The sequence below is a fragment of the Lonchura striata genome, chromosome 7 (genome assembly GCF_046129695.1).
Source record: "Lonchura striata isolate bLonStr1 chromosome 7, bLonStr1.mat, whole genome shotgun sequence".
Lineage (NCBI taxonomy): Eukaryota > Metazoa > Chordata > Aves > Passeriformes > Estrildidae > Lonchura > Lonchura striata.
Window position 1 is genome coordinate 27,375,707 of NC_134609.1, and position 26,395 is coordinate 27,402,101.

At 38.8% G+C, this 26,395-nt stretch overlaps 1 protein-coding gene and 1 long non-coding RNA gene across 4 annotated transcripts; one reads left to right on the plus strand and one right to left on the minus strand.

Moving 5' to 3' along the window:
- Positions 1-223: 223 nt before the first annotated feature.
- Positions 224-20,127, minus strand: TIAL1 (TIA1 cytotoxic granule associated RNA binding protein like 1). 3 transcript variants are annotated; one of them, XM_021529274.3, is made up of 12 exons: positions 19,878-20,127; positions 13,864-13,960; positions 10,527-10,676; positions 10,148-10,202; positions 9,750-9,837; positions 7,776-7,851; positions 5,758-5,866; positions 5,385-5,480; positions 5,216-5,300; positions 4,801-4,924; positions 4,187-4,326; positions 224-3,330 (listed from the first exon to the last, which is right to left on the minus strand). In XM_021529274.3, exons 1-12 carry the CDS (start codon positions 19,904-19,906, stop codon positions 3,213-3,215), a joined length of 1,167 nt encoding a protein of 388 aa, XP_021384949.1. In that variant the 5' UTR covers positions 19,907-20,127; the 3' UTR covers positions 224-3,212. The 3 variants fall into 3 exon arrangements, with proteins under 3 accessions (XP_021384949.1, XP_021384950.1, XP_021384951.1); XM_021529275.3 differs by having other exon boundaries at positions 10,527-10,625; positions 19,878-20,125; XM_021529276.3 differs by lacking the exons at positions 9,750-9,837; positions 10,148-10,202; positions 10,527-10,676; positions 13,864-13,960; positions 19,878-20,127 and adding an exon at positions 8,318-9,743.
- On the plus strand, positions 19,885-23,444 carry LOC116183816 (uncharacterized). The gene is made up of 2 exons (XR_004148514.1): positions 19,885-19,989; positions 23,191-23,444. It is a non-coding gene; the product is annotated as an uncharacterized LOC116183816 (long non-coding RNA).
- The last annotated feature ends 2,951 nt before the right edge of the window (positions 23,445-26,395 follow it).

The following is a 26,395-nucleotide window of genomic DNA, read 5'->3' on the forward strand; positions in this document are numbered from 1 at the left end:
CACAAGGAGGCAGGATTGATGAGAAGCTACACGTGACCTTAGATTTACAGCCTTACTACTGCAACTCTGCAAAATACAAAATGGTTTTGTAGGAAAATTTTTTAAATAAAACATCTTTTACATGATTGCAAGTGCATAGTTTACAAGTTCAGCCTTGTCTGCCTGTTGTCAGTTTTACAGCAAAGAGGGACAATGCTTTGACAGATGACAAATACAGGATAAGCCCTTTATCACGTTCCACTTTTATTGAACATTTTCTGCAAATGCAGATTACAACCTTGGTTTAGGTTGCACGCATCAACTTAAGCCATAATATATCAGTGTTTCTGAAATCCAAATCCTAGTGGTAAGGGTTAGGTAGTGGTCGATTTCTGTAGTTAGAGAAATTACAACAGTGTAAGTGTCACTCATAAAAGCAGTATGGTGCAAGAGGCTCTTTGGTGCCAAAAAATTGTCAGTGATGCATTTATGAATGCTACTGAGTAAAAAGCAATCTAATTTACAACTCCTCCTCGCAGTGCTAGAGAAACATTAAAGGACACTGGAGACCCCCACACCTTGAGCAGTCTGCGAAGAAATTATCACCATTACAGAAAAGCTGTATAAAAATCAATGACAAAAGACTTAAATCAGAAGGTATATCCTATCTTTCACCCTGAAATACAGGTCAGGTATGGCCCAGCTCTACAGCAGGCATATTAAATAATCAGATTTAAAGTGATCTACACATTGAGACCTGAAAGATCACTGCCTTAATCTCACACCCATTTATATGGGCATTTATCTGGCAATGTACTTGCATCATCTAAATCTTCAGTAGCGCCTAAAGAACAAACTGCCTCCACTCCAGCATGCACCCAGAACAGCCATATGGCAAACACCTAGAAGGATGTAGAAAACCCAGATTTCAAGTGAAGCCTAAGAAATCCTAAAGGAACTCACATTTCGTATCTCTACTGACTCATGACTTATTAAAACCAGCTGAGTGTAAGAAAAACATAGACTTACTCGTGAGGTTTTTTCCAAACTACAATGTATAGGCCGATCCTCGCGTAGATATACACATATGTACAAAATGTATAGAAAAACAAGAGTCCTGTAGGCAAGATTCCTATCTTGAGTGGAAAGACACAACATATACCATAAAGGAGAAAAGGAGATAAAGGGCCAATTCTGCCAGCACGAGCACTCGTGGTTCCACACTAACTTCAGCCATTATTGCATGCATTAGATGCCCAGAGTCACAAGTACCTCTGGTGCAGATGAGCCAACTGACTAAACTGCTCTTCCAGTACATCTCACTCTCAACCTGATCTAAAAGTCAAGGTACTACTTCACACATCAATAAAAAGAGGGGGAAAGAAAACCCTCATGTGATTTTGCTACAGCAATAAGTGTAGTTATTTGCACAACCTGGCTGGGTTTAACACAACTGCAAATCGCCATTTCAAAACAGACTACTCCACCTCGCAACACCTGCATGGTCAGAAACAGAAAAGAGAAAATACACAGCTTCTCAGACACTCACTTAGAACTACCATCTCTAAAAACCAAATTCTCTGTTTCTTTTAAAATACAAGTTTGCTTCACTGAGCTACCACTGCAAATCCTACTCTTTCCCTTCCAACCCTGCCTGCCTCAGCATTCCAGATGACAGCTGAGGCATTTGCACCCTCTAGCTGTCACAGGGAGGACACATTACTTATATCTAACTTACATTCATTTTCAACTTCAGATTTATTGAGGCAGTTTATATCAATGTATCCATAAAATAATTCAGAAATAACCCAAGTATACCATTTAAACATCTTCATGGTTTATCCATTTACACACTCAGTACACAAACAACCCAGCCTCTGTACAAGTTCATCACATGCAAACCACCCATAAAGACAAAAACTTTAATTAAAAATAAGTCACAACTCAGTGTACTGTTTCAACTGCATCTCCATTTACCAAATGGCACATTGAATATTCTCTAAAATAAGATGTTTTTAACAATCTTGTTAAAAAATTCTTGGGCAAAATATTTCTAGACTTAAAAAACATCAAGATTTTTCAAAACACTCAAGATACTATACAACTTATAATAACCTTGAAATAGGTTTACAAGGTTGTTAACCAAGGTATTTACATACCAAATAATGTAAAGCAAAAAATTTGTATTTCTAATGACAAAAAGGTGATGCATTAAAGATTTATGAAATTAAAATTAAGGCTCTTTGTTATAGTTCTTTATGTAACTTTACATAATAGCCAACTTTGGAAATGTCAGTCTTGCACATTCTTGTCAATCTACTGCATTTAAAGCAGTAGGGTATATTAAGTATTACTTTGAATAATTACATTGCTACTTCTATGTTTGAGCATGCTTTTGAAACACTGTAATTATGAAATATTTACAATGTGTAGCCTTCAAACTTTATGTAAAAGCTCAAGTATGACTGTCTGATTTGAATACAAACAACATACTTGTAAAAACACTTTTACTTCTCAAAATTAAATGTAAACTACAAGAGTTTTAACAAGCAAACCAGGTCTGAAAAGTTCCAACGTGTGCCTGAATGTGGACAGTAAAAGTTATGTGAAATTTCTCAGACAGTACTGTTTTTCATTTCAGACTGAACTATTCATTGTATCAACTGTTTTCTGTAAGCATGTAGAAAAATTAAATATTTTTTTAAAAAAATTATTCCAAGACCTACATATACTTTGAGCTATGTCCATAGGTTTCTTGAAAACTCAATACTGTCTCGCAGGTTGTAGTGATTGGTCCACAGTTTGTTTCAGGATGTGTGTTCAACTAAAAGCAACTCCCTGTTTTTCAACGTCATTTCTTTTGAAAGCACAACGATATAAAACACTGAAGACAAAACAAAAAAAAAGGAATGGTAACTTCAAGATCAAATTCATTAGCCATTTCTCCTACTATATCAAAATTTGTAGTCAGAATTGTCTTTATTGACTTTATTTTTCATTTTTGTACACAAAGAAAAACATGTTCATATCCATCATGAACAAAAACTTAAAAAGGCAGAACTAGAAGACATCTGTGTCCTTCACCAAAGCAAAGCTGTGCTAAAGGTTCCAAACATTTCCATTTTTAAAATAAATATTTTCTTTTTTTTTTCATTGTCTACATTCCAGTCTTCAGAATGTCACTGGAAACTGCAGCCTATCATGAAATACACACTTTTGAACAGAGTCCCAGCTCACTGCGTTTGGTAGCTTGCCATACCATATCCAGCTTGGTTAGGTATTACAGGAGCACCTTGTCCCTGGGCAGGCTGAGCACCAAATCCACCCATCCAGGCAGCAGATGGAGATTGGCTTAAAAAGAAACAGGATAGTTAAAAAAAGTGGGGAAAAGCAACTTCAAAAATATATATAAAAACATACTTCCTACACAACTACTTGTATCAAAGTAGAACAATTTCTTCTTCTTTTTAATGAGTAATTCAGGTTAAGCTCTGCAACATGTGATTCCTGAAAATATGATGAGCTTTTTAAGAACAAAAGATAAAAAACCCCACAAACCTTGGGTACCAGTTGGATATGGCATCTGCCTCTCAAGGCATGAACACACACAGGTGTCTGGAACTCAACATCAGTGATGCAGAAATGCAAGAAATACCCAATACCTCATGGCCATGAACACCAGTGATAGGTCTATCAGGGCTTAATATGTTTAACTGGCACCAGATAATGAAGAACTAGGCAAACAAGTTATTTCAAAATTATGTTAAAACGAAGAGTTCTTTTGAAGACTTCAGCCTTCAAGAGATCCATTATTAAAAGCCCACCCAAATTCTGAAACTGCACAAGTTAAAGTGTCTGTGTGTAGTTCCTTCTCTCCCTGTAGGCAAATACCCAGGGCTCCTGGCTCAGACTCACCACCTTAAGTCAGAACCCAGAACAGATTTAGATACCAGACAAGACCACCACCCAAAACCTTTCCACACTGGGTGGTCTTTGTACCTATATCACACACAAAATGTGCCATCAGGTACAAGTCTGAGCGACTCACCCCAGCATCTGCTCACGGCAATCACTGAACATAAACTTTAAGCACACAGAAGCCCCTCTAAAGTTTGAAACCTTGTGCAATCTTTGACCCAAATAAGCCTGAAACTTAAGCTAAAGCATTATTGGAATATTCTAAAAAAAATTAAATATAATTACTCACTCTACTCCAAAACCCTGTTGATTCCATGCTTGGCCATACATTCCATACGATGGTACCTGCCACCCATTAGCCATATATTGCCCATACTGTTGTGGGTTTCCATATACTTGGCTCCATTGCCCCCATTGACTGTAATCCACCTGCAGAAAGAATAATCCATTGTACTTCAGATTCTAGAGATGGTTTATATTGCATTTGTGCTGCTGAAGGCAAAGTTTTGGCTATATCAATCAGAGAGCTAAAACAAGCAATAATGAGATCTGGAAAATAAGATGTCACTATGACTTAATTAGATCCTTGTACTGAAAAATATATTTGTGTGCTTGAAACCCCAAAGACTATTTGGTTGGACAGCCACCTAATCTGCAGTTAGCAAAACAGCAAGAATTAAAATTACCTCAAAGTTTCTCCCTATCTTGGATCATATCCAGAAGACAGTAACAGATATTCCATCAAAATCACTAGCCCAATTTGATGAACTGGAACATAACTGAGACAGAACATGGAATTTCATAAGAACTCCACCACAAAATTTAGCCATTATAACTGGGAAGTCATTACAGGTATAAACACAATTGCTTTTGTAATACAAAGAAAAGGTTAAGTGTAGTTACCTGTTGGAAGTTCTTAGTCATATCAGGGGATTCTTTACCCCAATAACATTTAACAACATGTCCTTCAATTGTGGTTCCATTAACTGAAACAATAGCATGTGCTGCACTTTCATGGGTTGAAAACCTAAAAAATGTAAAAACAAACTAATGTTATGTTTTACAGTACTTCCACCTGATTACTTAAAAAACAAGGACTCCATACATACAGAAAATCCAGAGAAAAACATCTGCTTTCACAAACATTCATCTTCTCAGGTAAAAATGTTGGTGGCCCTTTTTACAAGTTCCAAATTATTCTACGAGTATATGGTGACAGCTTTTATTGTATCAGAACAAGTTCAATCAAGTGACATTACAGGGAAATGAAGTATTAGTACATACACAGACCCAGAGATTTTGCTTTCTCTGTCCATACCTGACAAATGAGTAACCTTTTTCTGGAAACACCCTTATTTCCATAATCTGTCCGAACGGTGAAAAAGTCTGTCTCATAAGCTGATCTACAACATAAGATGTTTTGGAATTAGCAATCATCCTGGTGTCCAAAAAGTTTCAATTATAAAAAATAAGAGAACACTTCATACCTGTTAGCCCTGAGGCAATTCCTCCACAGTACACAGTACAATTTTTAGGACTTGACTGATTTACTACATCTTCAAATCTCAACTGTTTTGTATTATCTATAAAGAGAGAAGGCGGGTTTTCAGCAGTGGGCTGACAGTAACCTAGACACTTACCTCACACACAAGCATGAATTTCACATTTAACAAACACATTATTAACAAACATTAAAATTTTATGACTATGTTGATACAACATACCAAAAAAAAATCTAATCAAGATCTGGAAGGCAAGCTAATATGTGATTTAAGTGACATGATTTTGGCTAATGTTTTATTCCCCCACTGAACAGTGGAAAGACAACAAACACAACACAGCATGACATGAAGCTCTTACTTTCTTGTGTACTTTTAGGGGCTGGTGGTTTCCTTGTTGCCCAGTTAGTTCTGATCTGGCGGCCTCCCAACCACTGGCCTCCCATGTGTACAATAGCATTTTCTGCATCCTGAAGAGATTAAAACAGAGATTGTAGCACTTCCACAGAAACCACGTACAAATCTACTCCCAAGATTTGGTTATCAGTTAATTCCACTGACAAAATCATTAACAGTACTAAGAAGAGTATGAAATTCTGAACAGTCATAGCAAGCAGACAAACATTAATTAACATGAAGGCAACTGGTTATGGAGAAGGCCCTCAGAAGTGATTTGGTAAAGACTTCTTCCCACCCATCTTCTACACAGGATAAAAGCCAGATGCAGTCATACATATACTACCTGTATACATACATGTATACACACATTTATACCATATCCACGTATACTATACAAGCATCTGCATTAAAATGTTCAAAAGTTGCCAGAAAAAGTGGAAAGGTCACACAGATGCCAGGACTAATCATTGAAATAAAACAGCTATGCTAAATATTTCTTTTGCTTCCTGCAGGTGTGCAACGGATGCTTTTTAAGTTCTCCACACGTTAAAGTCATTGTATGAACACACATGAGAATCCATGGCTCACTTTTTATCTTGAACATGAAAATGAAGACAATCTTTAAGTTCCCAGTATAAGCAGAAGCATCTGGTAAGCAAGGGTAAGTTTGGTAACAGCTGCAAGAAGCAATTTGTCTCCCAATTGCTTTGGAAGAAGACAGGCAAATAGGCACATTTAAAATGCTTTTTGAAGGGCATAAAGCTTAAGGAAAAAAACTGCCAAGCACAAGGGACAAAAAAAACCCAAGTGGACAAGTTAAAGGTGAGCTGCTCTCAGCTAGAATTCTGTTCTCAAACTCAGGACCTTGATCTTTCTAGGTTTCAATTCTGGATACTCATTTTGAAAACACTTAAATACAAAAATGAAATTGCAAAACATAACCAATAAGAAAAGAAAAATCCAATCTAAATGATAAAACCAAACCAGCAGATAATTAAACATCCCAATTGATTCAAGCACCTTTGGCTCCTAAAACATGGTGAACACATAATGAATTGACTAGGAAAGGAAACACCCTCTGATGAATCTTGCTGCTATCCTGCTTGAGGATCACAGCTGAGACAAAAATGGAACAGAGCCCAAGCCATAACTGATCCAGTCCAATGCAGGAGTTCCATTTTCTCTTAACTGTGTTATGCATTAAGAGCTCAGGCTGGAGTACCTGAAGTCTGGTATACATCCCATTTCCCCAAATATAGCAGAATGATACAGTCTAAAAAACAGGCCTTAAAGGACCAGCTCAGGACAGTCACACCATAACTCTACAGGTGCAGCTGCTGTGGGAGTGAACAGCAATCAGGACAGGAAATTTAAGACTACTTTTTAGTACTGTGTCTAGAATTCATCCATTAATTTTGTAGAATTAGTAGAAATTTCAAATTGGAGTTTTTATTGCTCAGTCTCAAAAGAATTCACTAACTTTAATTCCATGACTGTTACAGTTCCCCTCTGGTCACAGGAACCAAACAACTGTATGATAAGGGAAGAGGGGTACAAGGAAATAACAATTATTCCTTGCTTTTTCAGCTGAAACACAGAATAAAGAAAGTGTAACTGGAAAAACACACTAAATTAAGGCATTAAATTGCAGTATCTTATGGCACTGGCAAATTTGAAGAAATGAAAACTTTTTCTCTAATTATGACAGCTCTAGATAACTGTTACAGAACCATCAAAAGAGATCTGACATGTAGGATTTCTGACCACACAAACAGGCTTTATATGCCTAAAATCCTGAAACTGTGAGTTTTTCCTATACAAAATGATTCAGTTCCCCTATGTTGTCCTAAAGACACATACAGTTCCTGTACATGCAAATTTGCTTCCCTGGGTGAAGTCTAATAAACAGTAAATACATAAACAGGCAAAACTAAAAGTGGGAAATAGGAAGTATTTTAAACCTGCATTGTGATTACTCACCAGTTTGTTATAAAAAGATACAAAACCATAGCCTTTTGACTTTCCAGTTGCCATATCTTTAACTACCCGTGCATCCCTGTGAAAAGAAGCACAGCTATATGAGGGTAGTATTGATAACCTGCAAAATAAAAACTAAAAGGAACCACACACACTGTATTGTGAGCATAATTTTTTCTTATAAATTCAGTTAGCCCTAAAACTACAGTCATTCCTGAACTCTCCCTATTGCTTCTTTACCTGTTAGAAAAAAGCAGTAGGACAAAAAAAATAACATGTAATAAACATGCAACCTATGCACATAACCTATACTGGCTATAACTAGAATGTTCAAATTTGAAGTATAAGAGAAACAAAGTTTCCTTTTCTAATATTCTAATGGCTAGGGTCCTCTAAGGTTTACTGTTCTATAAATTACTGTAACAATTCTATCTAATTTACCATGCATTTTCTAAATAGTTAAATGTCTTCTGCCTAGTGATACAAAATATATGAAATATTAAAAAAATCGAAAAAGAGGAAAAAATAGGAATTAAAAGGCATACATGGCCTGTTAACAGATTTCTTTATTTTTCTTGGTCAATTCTCTACCATCATTTTGGAGTTTGGGTAGCTGTAAATTTTGAAAAATTGACATTTTCAGAAATTTAAGAAAGGAGAATAAAACTAACAACAATGCTAAGCACACCAGTACGAAAACAACAAATTTACACAGAAATTTTAGTGAGTAAGTTAAAATGATTGGAAATATAGAACTGCACTGAATATAGAATGTTAAAATGTAAATACTAAAATATGTATATATAAATAATGTATAATAAGAATAAATAGAAATGAGAAAAAATCTACAACTGAGTTCCAGTGTGCACAGTTCCTTGCAGTTAGCCTTCAAGATCCTGTCCATTCTTATGAGCAATTCTGCAAAATAACCAGAATGCTATTACTTTTAATTGTGACTTGGACTTTAGAAAAACTGCAGGTCTCAGGTATAAATATAGATTGAGAAACAGAAACCTGAATTATTCTTTTTAAATTGATTTTTAAAACAGTACTACTTACCACATTAAGAGACAAAAAGCAAAGTAAACAAAACAGCAGAGGTAAGAAATAAGATTTATGATTCATTTAAAAATATGCGTACAGAACAAGAGAAAAATAAGAATTTTGTTCTTAGAAATATATTCCTGTAAAGTAGTACAAAACCATTCATGTGCAACTTTGATTTTTATAAAGATAAATTGATAAAATATAAACCAGACTTTTTTTGTAGCAGTACTCTTTAGGACATATATTTACTTTAGCACTCTCAAGGATTTTGTAATGTTAAATATGTTCAATTAGAACACCAGGTGATTTAGCATCACCTGAATTGTCCAAGAGAAGTTTAAAGAAACATTCTCTTAACTGGCAGAAATGTGCACATATTGTAAAGCCACCGTTCTTTCATTTAAGATATTATAATTGTAATTCATCCCATTATCATCCAAAAAACCAGATTTCATTCTCATAAATATTAGCTTTTTCAACACATTCCCAAGGTATTAACTAGCTGCTTTATAGAATTATATTTCAATTGCCCAGTTTTCCACACTGCCTATGAAATGCAGCAAAAATGCACATAAAACACACCCAGGATACAACATAAACCACTTGTCAAGTCACTACTCTGTACACATTCTCAATACCAAAAAATCACACTTAGAGCAGTAATTAAATTTTAATAAAAGGTTGAAAGACATTAGCATATAAATTAGGTTAAAAGCACATTTTTTTCAGCAAACCAGAGCACAATTACATTATTGTATTTACATTGTAAAACACACTGAGATACAACCCCTCTTTACTACCCACCCACCACAAGGTAATGAACAGCAGAAAAGTTATCTCAATATATTAGAAATAGCATTTCAACTTAGAAACACATTTTCACTATCACATTTTCTGACTGATAATGGAAATGTTTATGATGATACTTACGATATTTTACCAAAAGGAGCAAATGCTGACTTGATGTCTTCTGTTGTTATTTCTGGACTTAAATCCCCAACGAACACATGGAAGTGATCTGAAAATAAATAATTTACTAATCAAATATTTAACTGCTATCTAAAGTTTCAACTCCTGAGAAAGTGATGCTCTGCACACAGCTCTGGGAACCAGGAACGCTCAGGATTCCATGTGAAGAGCAGCAGCAATTTAATCTGTCCACTCCGGTTTCCCCAGGTGTAAAGCAGAAACAGAAGAATTAGTTTGCAAAATTCTATTAAACACTAGATGAAAAGGAGAGAAGTTATGTTTAAATGCATTTATGATAAATTATTACCACTTTGTGAGGTATTTGTGTAGAAGTGATACTGTGGCATTACATTACTTACTGGATGTATCTTTTTTCTGGCTACTTGGTGTTGTTGCCCAGTTTACTTTGACCTCCTGAAAACAAGTATAAGATTTAGTACAAATTCACAAAATTCTTACATTTTATAAGTTCATTCAAGGGTGGGTTACAATTGTCAATGTTTAAAAATCATCATTTAATATAAAACACCATCATAAATAGAAAATGTAATATATAACACCATTATAAACAGAACATCACAAATAATAAATTTCCTAAACAAGACTTACTTTTTATATCAAAACTTTTAAAATATGCTATTGATATTTAATCTTGGTAAAACATTGTCAACCATTTTATTAATATTTTCACACAAATCTATATTCTTTAAATCTAAGATTACCATGTGAGCAACTTACCTTTCCCAAAATTTTTCTCCCATTCATAGCAGCTAATGCAGCAGCTGCATCTCTGTGTTCATAAAATTCCACAAAGCAATAAGGGTCATTGCTTGTATGCTGCAAAACAGAAAATCCAACAGAAGAGTTGACCCTTCTGCTATCGGGTTGCTGAGAAGAAAATCCAGGAAAATATATTACTTATAGCTAGAAACTTTCAGAATGATTTGCATCAGATTTATGAAATAGCCTTTGACATTAAAGTTAAATGCAAGAATTCTTAAGATGGATTTTTTATTAAAGGTCTAGCAGTTTCTGAAGGATAGCTTATTTTGAACGAGGACTGAAGTTTACTGAACTAAAAATAACTGATCAGAAAAGTGATCTGCATACTGGATGGAAAGGGGGGGAAAAAGGGGAAGAATGGAGAGAAGAACAAAACTGCCTCATGCATATACTCAAAGCTAGAAAGGCTTATTCCCTGGACACATTTTCACCAATTTTCTCCTGCCCTACTTAAGAAATCTTTCCTTTAATTTGACTGAAAACCACCAGCAGGCAGCAACCTGTAATCTGCAGTGTCAGTCTCAAGTGAAAAATGCCATAGCAAACAACTGGGAAATAGCCTTTTAAAAGAACTCAAAATAGTTTGAGGGAAAAGGATATTAACCAATTGACTGTTAACTCTGTTAACCTTGAGTACAACCTGTTTTTGTAGGATGGCCTATCAAATCACCTTTAAAAATACTCACTGACAGAGGTCACTGAAGTAATACATGTACCAGAGTATAAAGTGCAAAGAACAGAAGAGTTTTTTGAAAAGCTGATCAAGTGAAAAGGATGTCGAGAATGCCAACATGAACACTGGATTTGATCTACCTCCAAGATGTAATGAGCACAAAAACTCTAACCAAAACATTTCCATTAACCATTCAGCACATGCATGGACCAGAAGATGATAAACACTAATATTACCCTCAACATGGATAGGGAAGGGTCTAGCATAGAGGAACTGCTCTGGCATCAGTATTCTCACTAACAACCTCCCCCAGTGCAACTAGAACACAGTTGTAACACAAGTGAAGAGAAGCCTTTTCCAGCATTCCTATTTAACTTCTGACAACCCATACACACTTACACTGATGAACAATTCCAGTTCTTCCCCCTAAAACTGGATTGTACAGCTTAAACATAGCTCTGTCTACTTCTGAAGCTGTTAAGATGCAACAGTTGAACAGACCATAAGACTCCTACAGTGATCATGGAGTCTGAAGTCATCCTCCTGAACACTCTCAGTACTTGGGGCCTCTAACTGATGCACAATGAACAGATGAGGAATTGCACCTGAGATCATAAAAAAAGCTTCAGTCACAAAGTTCTCCACAAGCACACTCACCTCAGATGCCCCAAAAAAGAAAACCTTAATTCACCCCTCTTCCCACACGACTTTGGGAAACCCATAAGGCTTCTTTAAAAAATTTGGTGGAGTTTATGCTTCAGCTGAAGTGCAGCCTTACTTTTACATTGTAGGGAGGTCCTCTTTAGTACTGAGAACTTGTCTGAATGTGAGAAGAATCTGTTTTGCAGACACTCAGATCTTTAGGTGTTCAAACTATCTATCAATATTGTGCCAGCAGCCTGAGTATTATATACCCCCAAAATAAACACCTGAAATTTTTCAACACTTTATATGCTCATGTCATATACTCTACAAAAGAAAAATAATTACTTGATATGACTTAATGACCTGGCTAAAATGGAAAAATCTCAGGTTTTTAAAAGGTGATGGTGGTACTAACAATGGTAAGAACCACCTAACATGATACAGTTCCTAGGACAGGTTTACCACATGCTGTAGAAGGACAGACACCATGGACAGGTCCTGTGACAGCTGCAGGCCAGTGCCAGTCTAGAATCCCTCCTGTACTCCTGTGACTGCTTATTGGCAGGTGCTGAGGTCAGCCCAGTGCAGTCACCTCTGTGTGACTGAATACAGCAGTTGTTGTTTATCTACTTGTTTCATGAAGATGTCTCACTTACGGAAAGATCTTAAAACCACAAAGTCTTAACCAAGGTAAAAATGTTGGAATTTCTCATCTAATTCCTCAAGAAACCAAACTTCTGCTAACAGCTCTCATCCAGCCAAAGGTGGGAGCAGCAACACCTTATGTCTGTAGAGCACATGACAATCATGTCAGAGATTCAGAGAAGAACTAACAACTGTGATCTATCAGCCTTCTGTTACTTTTCTCCAATAAACTTAAAGCAAATCCAGCCGAGAAAAGTGTCACATGGGAAATTAGTAGTCCAGACAAAGATGACAGTGATTAAACAAGCAGCAAATTCATACAAACAAGCTGTGTGACACACTGAAAGGAAAGGAAGCCCACAGGGGAGTTTCTGGTAACACTCCTAAAGAAGGCAGGTCACAAGACTTGCCTTTTAATACCTTCATTACCAATCTTGACAAAAAACTAATGTAACTGTCCTTAAGAAATCTGTAATTACAAGTTAGTAAGAAGCATAAGATGTAGTAAAGAGTATGAATAGTATACAGAAACCAGAGATGAAGAACCAAAGCTTAAACCTGGCAGAAGCTCAGATTAGTCCCTGCCTGCTCAAAGCTTACCAGTTACAAATGTAGAAGGAAGGAAAAATACCAGGGAAAGAGAAGTTTTGTAGGATGTATCAAAAAGCTCACAGAAGTGGCTGCCAACTGTAAAGGTGCCAGAGTATTTACAATGGAGATAAGAAAGAATTGATACTTACCAACACTCTGTACAAAATACTTTATCTGGAATACTATGGAAATTTTGTCACTTTGTTTCAAGGAAACATTAATTTAAGAACAGACAGGTGCAGACAAGAACTATTTATACTGGTGCAGACTATTTGAACTAATGCAGAAAAAGCTGAGGAAGAATCAAACTTATTTTGAAGGATTTCTTACTTTTCATCTATAGAAAAGAACCATTTATTCAAGAGGGACAAGAATTACTGAGGCTCATGTTCAAATAAAGTGAAAAATGTACCAAATAGCCATGAATTACACTTGAAATATTAAGGTTTCTGATCAACAGAACAATGTGATTCTGCAAAGAGGGGGTAACAATTCTTTTAAATCAAGTGGAAACTCATCACCAGCAGATAAAGCTATGTCAGGGCTACAGGCAAAAGCACAGGATTGCACACACCAGGTCTCCCCTCCAAAGAGTTATCCCCCAAAGCCAAATACAATCAACCCAAAGAAACCCATTGCCAGTAAAGTCAAAAGAAGCCCTCAACTTCATTTGTTTTAGACATATCTTAGGATAAAGCTACATCACATATGCTACCCCCCAGATGTGGAAGGCCTTACCTCTGTTATCATTTTACAGCTTTTGCATGGTCCAATCTGGCTGAATAACTGAAGTATGAGAACCTCAGTCACATCTCTGGAGAGGTTTCCTACATAGCTACACAAGGAAACAAAAAAAATCAAGATTTTAAAACAGAAATTGTCATATTTTAAAATGTAATAATGCTTTTAAAAACTTAAACAACTATAAAGAATCTCCCTTTAAAATATCTCAGGTATCTTAAAGACAATATTTACTAATTATTTCATAGTTTTAATGCAGTACTCATGTGGTTTCTATATTATAATGTTGGCCATACAACTGACAAGTGAAGCTCGATGCAGACAGAGCTGGACACCCAGACCCAGTGCCAATCATTTCCTTGGCACAGAGATGTCAAAAGCACAAAGAACATTGCTCAAGAATGTTGTGCAGAACAAGCAACCAACTGGGCAATGATATTTTAAGTTTCACTTCCCACTGAGTAGCTCATCAAGGATACTTCTGAATTTGGGTACAAACATCTAACTCCCATGAGCTCGGGAGCAGCTCTGGGACAAGTTGTGCTGCCTTGCAATCAACCAACTCAACTTTTCTGTTTTCCTGAACATTTGGAAAGCCAGCCCACTCACCAACAGAGAAGGCAATTTATGCAGCATTCTGCCATAGAAATGCACTGTACAGCATCTATCTCAATAGCTCCCACCTTTGTAATACCCCCCAAAATTCTGGCAGTGTTATTTTAATATCAGACTTGATTTTTTTTTTTTAGTTTGTAAATCTTGAGAAATAATTCCAAGTTTTGAAATACTTATCAAGTTTAGATGAGAGTCCTAGATTAAGCAGGTCACAATAATGGCTGAGAAAGTCATAAATGCAAAACAAAATTCTTTTTAACAATGTGACATACGTGTAATCAAATTGTAAACAAAGTGATCAGTTAAGAGCAAGGCTTGTCACAGTAACAGATGTCAAAAGCCATCAGCAGAGGGACGTTCAACACCTTTACAAACAAGCCTGTCAAGGCATAAAGAATTCAACTGAGACCAAGAAGATGAGCAGAACCTTCTGTGATTTAGAAGTTGAAACAATAGACATTTTACTCATTTTCCTCTGGTCAGTTACAGAACATCATAAAACTGCAAACTAAAGTCAGCCTAACCTGTTTATACAGTGATCATAAATGTGAAAAAGCCTTTCTTATTGCTCACAGACAAAGTTGAATTAACTAAAGGTGTGCTCTGAAATTGCTCTGAGAGGCAACTCTTAAAAATTTTTTGAAAGCAAATTGTGTTTGACAGCTGGACTTTCATCTGGATCAGCAAAATTAAAATGGACACTGTTTGTTTTCATCAGAACACCACACAATGTTATCAACAGATGTTTGTTTATGTTGTTCTTTCAGCAACTATGAGGCAATTCTGCACTTTCTCAGCAGGACTTCAATGTTACAAGATCCAGAGTGACTTTCTGAAGTACCAACTGAATATAAAACATCCAATAAAATCCTTCAGGTACTCATCGGTTTCTTATTAAATATGTATGAATTAACACAAGTCATTAACAGAAGTCTTCAGCAGAGAAGTTAAGAACTGCAGAACTCTAAGACCCCTTACAGGACAAACTCTCCATCTCACTGAATTTTCAGTTCTATCCTGAAAACTTAGTAGTTAAACATTTATCCATACCTTCTTTCTGAAATATTAACTAAATTTTTGTTAATCATTCACCAAGAATAAATTGTAAATCACTAATAGCTTTCAGTGGAAATATTAACCTTTGAAGATACTACTAAAATCAGATGGGAAATGTATATCCCAGTAGGAATTCCAACATAAAGGGTCAGTTTATTGCCAGTACTGGTTTCCTCTGTATGCACGCTGATACAGTAACACTGATATGAAATTAACACATTATTTCTACTGCAAATCAGATACAATAAGAAATACAATTAACACTAGCAAAAAACAAGTATCATCCTCTTCTGCATAGTATCAACATGTATTTGGAAAAAAGGCCAGGGAAAGCCATTCCTCAGCAATCTATTCAACTACGGTAAGAAAATTTACACTAACTGCTAGAATATTTAAGATATACTAAGTGTTTTTTTTTGATACCACCATGTCTTCAGCAAGATAGAATGTTGCATCATAAACCTTAGCTTTGCTATGCTAAAAAGTAAGACTTGATGGTTACTTTCATGTTTTTAAGCAGACTGCAGTAACATCACCTCCATCCGTACATTTAAAGAGGACTTAAAAAAAAACCCATACAAGCAAACATCTCCAGTGTCAATGTCTGAATACTTCAGAACTAAAGAAATCAATATATTCACCACATTAGTAGCAGACACCTTACCTTTCTGGAAACACAAAATTTGGCTCAGCTGATGCTAATCACTACACATGGCCAGCCTATGGTCAGCTTTCCCCTTTCTAGCCCCATTTCCACGTGATGTAACACAATGGCAGCTTCTATTCTACTTCATGAAATCAAAATTATCACAACCACACCTCAAGAAACCAAAAGACTCCTAACATGCTATTGCACTGTATTTCAATCTTTTTGGAGTAATACATTCTAAAGGATATATGATGCAAACTTTTTAAAAATTATAAAACCCAGCAAGGCAGAAGCACTTACTAAACTCTTATAGGTGGTCTTGGATGATGTGACAGGGCAGCAAAAGTTGTGGCTTTTTGCACATAGGCAATAGTGTTTGCTCCCTTCTGCAAGCCTAAAGCACTTAAACACTAATTAATAAGCAGCAACAAAAAAATCCCAACAACCTATAGACAGACAGATGTCCTGACATACATTTTGATCTATTACACTTCTGAGTGCTGCTGACAACACAAAGAATGACAAACTACTTGAAATTCAGAGACTTGTAGAACTATCTAAGGAACACAAGAGGTATACATCAGTCCACAATGAGTTTTGGAACTCAACTCTGGCTTGAGCAGCAAAACTCTCTTGTTGAAGGTAAACAGATTTGTATTGCATCCTAGACAGGGAGGTAAGAAAGGGGTATTTACAGCCACTACTTTTAGGTACACAAAACTCCTTTACACTCTTTTTTTGGAGGAAAGATAGTAAATCTGATTTCTCTGTCACACAGGTAACATGCAAAAAAATGGCAGTTTCCGTATTTAAAAGAGGAAATTATGATAAGCAATAAGGTAACTGATGTGCTCAAGAACCCATGGAAATTCTAGCAACTCTGCCTAGTGCTTGTGAGCTACTGGAAATAAAATGATACCAAGAATAATCCACTCTGTAGCCTCCTCCAGGAGACAACATTCCTAAACAAGAGCTGGACTGAAAGGAAGTTCAAGAGAAGTGAATCTGGGTGAAGCTTTACTCCTGCACCTTATCCACATTCCAGACTTGGAACACATCATGGCAAGGCTGATGAGATAACAGCTATAGGCATGCACTGACTTCAGAGCAGTCACTGAACACCTACAAACCATACAAAACATTTCTAAAAACTTTAACAATATACAACTTTGCAATTTTTCTCGATGCCTGCGAGAGCTGATAACATTAGCAGCACATCAGGTTTCTGATAGTTTAGTTTTCACTTTAAAGTAGAAGCAGGACTTTGATACAGCCTGTGAAATCTAACAGTACTCACAGAGAACAGAGCTTTCAAGTGTTCTACCAAAACAAAAAACCAACAAATAAATCAGAAGCTCACAGCTCATTTTAGAACAAATCCTGCAGAAAGGCCCCCATCTCTGGAAAGTTTTTTGGCAGAAAGTATCTAAGGTTATTCTCCACATTTCTAAAAAGTCAAGAAATATAAGAAAGAAAAATGCAAACAGTGTCAGTGTTCTATATTAAACCTCAGAAAATATTCTGAATTCTTAAGAGGTTTATGACTGTCCTATCATGACTGGAACAAACATAACAGCCCTATAAGCAGTGCAAATTGAAACAATCCTTATTGCTGAGCTGGATAAGATGGGCATAAATGTTGAGTGAAGGTTTTGCTTTTTATAAGTTAAAAAAAAAAAAAAAAGCCTGCAACTATTAAGAAAAATCCTTCCCAATTTACAGATTTTGGATTTCATTTATTCCTTCAGGAGATAAAAACTGAGATATTAATAAAGTTCTGCTTACACCATCAATCAAGTGCTTTTGTACATGGTGAAATAGCTACTGAAACAATTTGTTCTTCACTTTCTCCCCCTTCCCCCTCCCCAAATAAACCAAACAATGAAAACTTACAAGTTCAATTAACAATATTTTTATTTGTTGTTCTTGTCCTCTTTATTCATGAGATCACAACCGCTCTATATGAAAAGCAGTGCGCTCAGGATAATAATCTTTAAAACATGCCTTGCTATTCTGAATTTAAAGATATTTCAGATAAAAGTAGGGACAGGAAGGTAAAATGTAAGAAAATGCTTCAGCAAAATTTTTGTCTTCCATGCAAAAAGCCTACAGATAATTACAGGAAAGTAACCCTTTGTGTTTGTGGTTACTACAGAACTACTAGGAAATTAATGGGCATGCTGTTTATTAGTTTAACACATGAAACAGTCACACGTGTGCAATAAACCATTTGGGGCAGCTGCAGAGATGCTAGTTCAGACATCTTCGTACGAATTTATTTGTTTCTCATTAGTAACTAAGTGGGTTAAATCAGGTCCTTGATGGATGTGTTCCTGGGAAGGAACCATGGCCAATGTGGTACCCAAAGCTGCTAGCACTAAAAGAACATCTTACAACTTAGTGGGAATATAGCAGTTCTTAAAAAGAAAGAAAAAGAGCCAATAATGAAGAAAGGAGGTTTGAAAATAAAACTGAATAAACCACTGTGTGACTCTGCTTTTCTCTCTCCTCCTATTCTAAAACAACACTAAAAGCTAGGTCCACTCTGAGGGCCAAGCAAACTCAGATCATTTGGGTAATCAACACAAAAAGCATTTCAGATCTGCTTACTTAAACTATGCACCTCAGGGAGCAAGGACTAAGTACTTATACTGCATTATAAACTACTTTAAAGAACTTTTGCAAACCTAGAAAGGAGAAAAAACAAATTGCCTTGCAAAGCCTTAAATGCCAAGTCATCATTTTGGTAGCGAGAACAGTATGATGAGACATTTTACTCTGTTTCAGTAGTTTCTTAACAGTGGCTTTCAGTCCAGGCTATCTTGGAGAGTTTTTCTGAAGGCTACTGTCCTGAAAGCTAAATAGACAAAGATTTCATTTGCACTGTCCTGAGCTGTGTTTGTCATCTGGGCAGCCCTAGCATGAGCCTGCCTTTCTCGCAGGGACAGCCCGAACGCTGCACCGCTCACAGAGCCCGAAACACCCTCTGGCAGCTGCTCTGCAAATCTGGGAGCTGGTTAAAATCAGCAGCAGCACAAAAACCCTGCTCTCAAGTGCCCCAACCACAAGTGCGAGCCTCCCTCGTTTAAACCAACGGGACAAAGAAAATTCATCAAAACCACATCTGCAAAGATGAAAAGAACTCAACAGCAACCCCAAAACGCTCAGATTTGTATTTTCAAGCAGAAAACGGATGACAGCCACCAAGTGAGCAAACAGCGCGGGGAGACACGGGCAGCACACAGTTATTTCGTTCTGCTGGGCCCGACACGCTGTTAGTGAAGCACAGTGACACGCTGGAGGGAAAAGCGATCCCCGCCGCTTTCCCGGCGCTCCCCATCCCACCCAGCGCCGGCGGAGCACAAAGAACTTTCCCAGCGCCGGGACCGCCGGGCAGGGGGGGCCGGGGGGCGGCCGCAGCCCCCCGGGGAAGGCTCGGGACCCCCGCCCGCACCTCCACACCGGCGGGGCCGGGCCCGGAGGCTCCGGGGATGGGCCCCGCTAGACGGCGGGCCCGGCGCGGCTCGCCCGTGCTCTCCGTGCACGGGCGCAGCGCCGGATCCGCGCGGGCCGCCGCGCCGCCCCCTGCCCGGGCCCCGCTCCCGGCCGCTCCGTCCCGCCCGGCCCCGCCGCTCCCCCGGCCCCGCGCCCCGGGAGCGCATCCCCGCCCCGCCGCCCCCTCCCCACTCACAGCGTCCGGGGCTGCCCGTCGTCTTCCATGATGGTGGGCGAGCGCCGCTCTCCGCAGCCGCGCCCGGGGGCAGCGCCGGAGGGGCTGGGCGGCGCACGGAGGCGAAGGGAAGGTGAGGAGGGTGCGGGCGGCCCCGGCTCCCCCCGCTCCGCGTCGCCCCCGCTCCAGGTCCCGCGGCCGCAGATCCCGAGCGGGAGAGGGAAGCGGCACCACAAAATGGCGGCCGCCACCAGACGCTCAGGAAGCCGCGCTCTGCGCAGGCGCCGCCCCGCGCGCTCCCGGACCCGCTTCTCCTTCCAGGCCCCGCGGGGCGCGATGGGGATGGTAGGCACGGCCGGGCACCGCGCGGCGGGGCCTCGCGGTCTGCTGGGAGTTGTAGTTCGCTTGGCTGCGCACAGAACGGCGGCAGCGCAGGGAGAGAACTACAATTCCCGGCATGCCCAGCGGCAGAGGGGGCCGCGGGGGCGCGCCCGGGCCGCCGCGATTGGCCGCCGGCAGCCCGGGAAGATTCGCTTCATCCCCATCCCGGTGCCGGTCCCGATCCCGGTCCCGTCCCTGATCCCGGCTCCAGCCCCGGCCCCACGGAGCGGGACGGGAGTGGGACCAGGTGGTTTCTTAAGGTCCCTGCCAGCCCAAAGCGCTGTGATGCCGCGAGTGCAGATAATTCCGATTTAATGTGGCACATACGTGTGTGTGTGGGTGTGCCGCCACAGGCTGGCTGTGCATGAGCACCGCCTCAGCTCAGTGGGGAGAAAAAGAGATGTGTGATGCTTAGGGAACCAAGATAGGAATTGTCAGTGGGAAATGGATCAGGTTGTTTTAGTGCTGTTTTAGAATAGGAGGAGGGAAAAGAGCAGAGTCATACAGTGGTTCAAGCCTTCTTTCTTCATTATTGGCTCTTTTTCTTTCTTTTTAAGAACTGCTATATTCCCACTAAGTTGTAAGATGTTCTTTTAGTGCTAGCAACTTTGGGTACCACACTGGCCATGGGTCCTTCCCAGGAACACATCCATCAAGGACCTGATTTGACCCACTTAGTTACTAATGAGAAACAAATAAATTTGTACTAAGATGTCTGAACTAGCATCTCTGCAGCTGCCCCAAATGGTTTATTGCACACGTGTGACTGTTTCATGTGTTAAATTAATAAACAGCATGCCCATTAATTTCCTAGTAGTTCTGTAGTAACCACAAACACAAAGGGTTACTTTCCTGTAATTATCTGTAGGCTTTTTGCATGGAAGACAATTTTGCTGAAGCATTTTTTTACATTTTACCTTCTTGTCCCTACTTTTATCTGAAATATCTTTAAATTTAGAATAGTAAGGCATGTTTTAAAGATTATTATCCTGAGCGCACTGCTTTTCATATAGAGCAGTTGTGATCTCAAAAATAAAACTCACTGTCCCCCAAGCTCTGGAGAGGCAGAGGATGAGCACCTTCACATGCAGCTCCTGCAGAATAATCACAGCACTCTCATTCTGGAAAAAAATCCATTTGTACACATAGTGAATATTCAAGTACTCTTAAATCCCCCCCCACCCCATTCCAAAATAGTAATACCACAGAGAAAGCTGCTTATATAGTTATCAAAGTTGGTATTTTTGTGTCTGCTGCTCTCACAGTAGTATTTTCATCTCTTTAATTCAAACATGCAAGACTGTTGCCAGGCACACATTTGTGGTAGAAGCTTTTCTAGCACACGGATGCAGAGAGAGGTGGCTTAAGCAACTCTTAAAAATGTATTAAAACCAAAGCAGTTTGGATATGTAAGGAATTATTGGAGTACTCTAAGCATGGATTTTGAATAGCCAGAGATCTGCAGGTAAGAAATCTGTGTCCAGCAGCCATCAAAGACTTTTTTGTTTCACATTTTGGTCTACAGGCAGTAAATGCCAGGAATTCTCAGAGTGTTGTGACATTTTTCAGTGCCTGCAGCTCCAGGAATGATGCAGCAGGACTGGTGTGAGACAGAATGGAGTTGTGGAGGATGTGCCCACTGCCTGAACTGCCAAGTCCCTGCCAACGTGTTTTTGTCTAATGCAGCAATAAGAAAAAAAAAATAAATTAAGGTTTGTTTCCGTTTCAGAGATATTCAAAATCCCTGCAAAAAGTGTGTATAAATATATAAATTGCTTTATAAAGATAAAGCAATTATACACTGACTGAGTCTTCTCCAAGCGTGTGCTGAGGGTGAAGTTTTTCTGCTGGGTTTAGGATTTGCAGTATTCAGAGTGCTTGATAGCACTGATCTCAGGAGAAATTCTCTGGGGAATAAAAACTCCACTGTGCAACTATGTTTTCCCACTAACCAGTACCTCTTTTCACATTTGTTAACCCAGGCAACACGAGATTAGGAAAAGGTAAAATCTGCTTCTCCTCCTGTGAGAGGGAGACCCACGTGTTGGATGAGGAAAGGCTGTGGATGTGTCTGTCTGGACTTTAGGAAAGAATTTAACACCATTTTCCACAGCATCCTCCTGGAGAAACTGGCTGTCCATGGCTTGATAGGAGCTCTGTTTGCTGGGTAAAAGTCTGGTTGGATGGCTGAGTCCAGAGAGTTGCCCAGATGCTACAACAACATTACAGTGAAAACTTAGTGGGAATATAGCAGTTCTTAAAAAGAAAGAAAAAGAGCCAATAATGAAGATAATGAGCCAATAATGACTCCAGCAAAGGAATTGTTTTGGACTTGCCCCTTGATTTCTCTCTGTCAGAGCAGCCAAGCTACTGGGAATTGTCAGCCTGCATACCTTATTCTTAATTCCAAGTCTGACAGCTCTGCTGTGGCAGTGAAATCTTGCAGAGATGGTTTGCTGGCTGGTCTTCACCTCAGCTCTAAAATCAAAGCACTTCTAATTTTTTTTTTTCCCTACACAGAACCCACATTTTACAGATTTATGAAGAAAATCAAGACACAAGAAAGGCTGGAGTTCTTAATCATTACCTGAGGATTCTGTAGGTCCACCTGGGAGGTAGCACAAGCATTGTGGAATTAGGAACAGGGATGCCTTGGGAGGCAGAAGCCAGTGCTGCCTCTGGCTCTGCTGCTTCCCCAGAAGGGAGGAGGAAGGGATGGGGCAGGAGGGGATCTGGGAGAGCATCTCTGAGGAGCTGCTCTCACCCAGCAGAGACTCTGCAGGATGTGGGACAGTGAGGTCAGAGCCCTGATGGGAAGCAGGCAGAAGGAAACTAGCCTTAAATACATTTTCTTGCTCTTTATCATCTTTACTTCAATAGCAAGAGGGTTAGTCTTGATATCTAGCCTCTTTTAAATCTAATTACTTTGATTTTTTTTTTTCTTTCTTTACAGATAAAATTATCCTTCTGAAGAACAGCAGGTGTGGTGAGACTTAAAATAACTCTTCAAATATGGACGATTTCAGACATGTAACAGAAATTCCTGGGGCAAAATTTGGAGATCTCCTCACAGCTGCTACCCAGCCCTTGGTCAGACTGGGCAGATTCCTGTGAGCTAAGTGGGAAGTAGCACAGAATTATGGAATGCAACCAGAAAAGGAGCCTGAATTTAAACCATGTCCTGAAAACATGCTTTCCACTCCTGACTTTGATTTCTTTTCTTTATTTTATATATTTATTCTCACCCCAAAACCTAATGCTTCATCTAAATGGAATGTCTTTAGTTTTACCTGACTTAGCTAGGAGGCTGACATTTACAAGGAGACAGGGTTTATAGTCTGGGCTATTTGAATTTTGCAATACAGACACAGCCAAAGCTCTTCCCTCACAGAAAACAGGTAGGAAACCATACCTAGGACAGGATGGGAGCTGAGTAAAGTAAAATAATTAAATAATAATTCATAAGGAAACAGAAAAGGAATTATCAAATAACTAAAACTTCTAAAAATCAGAAAACATGAAGAAGGATCAGTTTCCTGCATCAAAATACACTTTTATTTTGATATCAGTTACCTTTTACTAAGAGGAAGAAATCTTACCTGTAGGTCAAAACTAGAAGAGTCATTTATGTTTTTTCATAGTTCATCAAGCCCATCAACTCTTCTAAAAATCTGGTTGTAAAAATTGACAGCAACCAAAAGAAAAAAAAAAAAACAAGAAAAAGCAAATTTCATTACAAACTTGTGTTTCAAGGGAACATCCTTTTTTTTAAAATTTCACCTAATTCCTCTGAGCTGAAAGTTTCTCATGTGGAAGTATAAGTTAATCAGAAAGCATCTAAAGCCTTTACACGTGGAAAGGTCATTCCACCAAAAATAAACATAAAGACGCTGCCAGTCTACTGGAAGTTTAGTTCAAATGCCATCCAGAATTTGTCATCTGTCAGCTTCCTTGTTTGCAGGAAGAAAAGACACATGTATTCTAAACTACAAGGAAACTTTCTGTGGTGTCACACTGCTCCTATTTGATTATAGTCTAAACTCTGAAAAAGCACTGGATGGGATCCCAGAGAGCCAGCAGCAGAAAATGTGTCTGGCAAAACCAGGGAGTTAAATACACAGACAAACTGATGCAGTGTTGCTTTGCTGAGGTTCACAAAAAGAAACGTTGAAGGCTGACCTCTGTCTCAACTGGAGCTGCTTCAAAAAGCCAGAAACTTCACAGCATCTTTATATGAAACTGAAGAAAAATATTCCAAGAGAACATGACTCCCTGGACATCTTAACAGGAGACATCTGCTTATCACAATTACCCCAAACTTTGATTCTTGCAGCTCAAGAGTTTGTTATACCAAAACCATGAAGCAGAACTGTGTAAGACATGTCTTTATTTGACTGCTTAGAAGCAAAAGAGATGTTGTTCCAAACCTATTTGTTTTTAAAATGTATTTCTGTGCATTATGCATACTTCATAATCATTCAACATCTTTGTTTAATTATGCTAAATAATGGTGAACAAGAACATTCCCATTGATTGTACATTAAAACGTAATTCACTGACACATAAATGCATCATATTACAAATGCACAACCTTCCTTGCACAACCTCTTACAAAGATTTTATTTCTGAGACTTTAACCCTGGAACAAGCAAAAGGGGGAACCATGCACACAGATGAATTGTAAAAACATGGTGGGGATTCTGTGCAAAAGTCACCTGGAATTCTTTGACTAGTGAGGCTGGAAACCTGAAATTTTCTTCCTGTATTTTCTTTTTGGAAACTTCTGGCTGTATTCATGTTTGAGAGAAAAGAAAGTTATGTAGGATATTATTGTCTAGACACTACTAGATCACAGCATCCCACACTGTGTGCTCAGTACAAGGGCTCAGACATGCAAGATTCTTTTAATCTGTTTATTGCTCTGCTGAGTCTTGCTGCCTGCTTGATATTACTTCAGACTGCTCAGCTCCCTCTCTTGCAAGTTCTTCCTGGATGTTCAGACCTGGCATTGCTCCCAGTGAAGATGTGGAGCTAAAAACCCGTGGTGAAACACAGAGGACTTCAGTCCCAGAACTGGGTTCTGCTCCTGTTGATTAAAGCAGCAGAGAGTAAAGGCTTAAAATAGAATTCTCAAGGCAAAAATTTGCACCTAATGCAGGATGGGCTTCAGGAAACACAGACATGGAGCGAGTAAAATTCTCAGACAAAAGACAAAAAAACCCACATGCAGTGATCTTGTGGTATAGAGCTGAACTAGGCTGCAAGAAATAAAGGTTAAAGGCTTTGATGTGGGTGAGAGCCACAAGACTTAAACCACAATCCAGTGCCTGCCCTAAGCATGGGGTTATTCTGGGATGATATTGAAATTTTTCTACACAATGGCAAAAAAAGAAAAAGATTTTTTCCTTCTCAGTGAAGATCACTGGCAATTAAGAAATCTCCAAGTATTTTCTTTGAATGGAAGAAGAAACCAGGGCAGCACTCTGCTGCTTCTCAGACTGCTCTGGCTCTCTCACCTTGCCAAGGCAGACTATTTTGGCAACTTGGGATGTGCTGAAGAGTGGAAGTGATCTGCTCCATTTAACTGCCAGGCCACATTCCCAGGGAACACAAGGAGGGCTGTGCTGTCCCAAAGTTTAGCAAAGATCTTTCCATGCCAGTATAAACCTCTAGAAATCAGATCCACTGGTTTTGTGTTTTGCACCACCTGTATTTTTTTCCTGATACATAAACCACAGTGCAGATAATGTTCAGCCAAAGGAAAAAAAACAAAACAAAACAAAACAAAAACAAAATCAAACAAAAAAAACACCAAAAAAACTCCACCACAACAAAATATGAGACTTCAGAAAAATATGAGAAAATTTGCAACATGCCCTTAGAACAAAAATCTAGTTTTTCAGTGCCCTGGACTATTTAGAAATATAAGCAGTGGGAAAGGAAAACAGCTTTGTTCCAGGTAAAATCAGCCAAAGATTGAAAAAAATCCTTTTAGGTACTACAGACCAAAATTACAGTTCTGTAAACACAGATAAGCATCACCTAATCTTCTGTTTCAGAAAATTGATTAAATTTGGAAAGTATTTCCCTGCAGCTGCTCTGAACTGCAGGTTTTATGCATTATCCAGGTTTGTCTTCCTCTGAATCCATGGAGATGC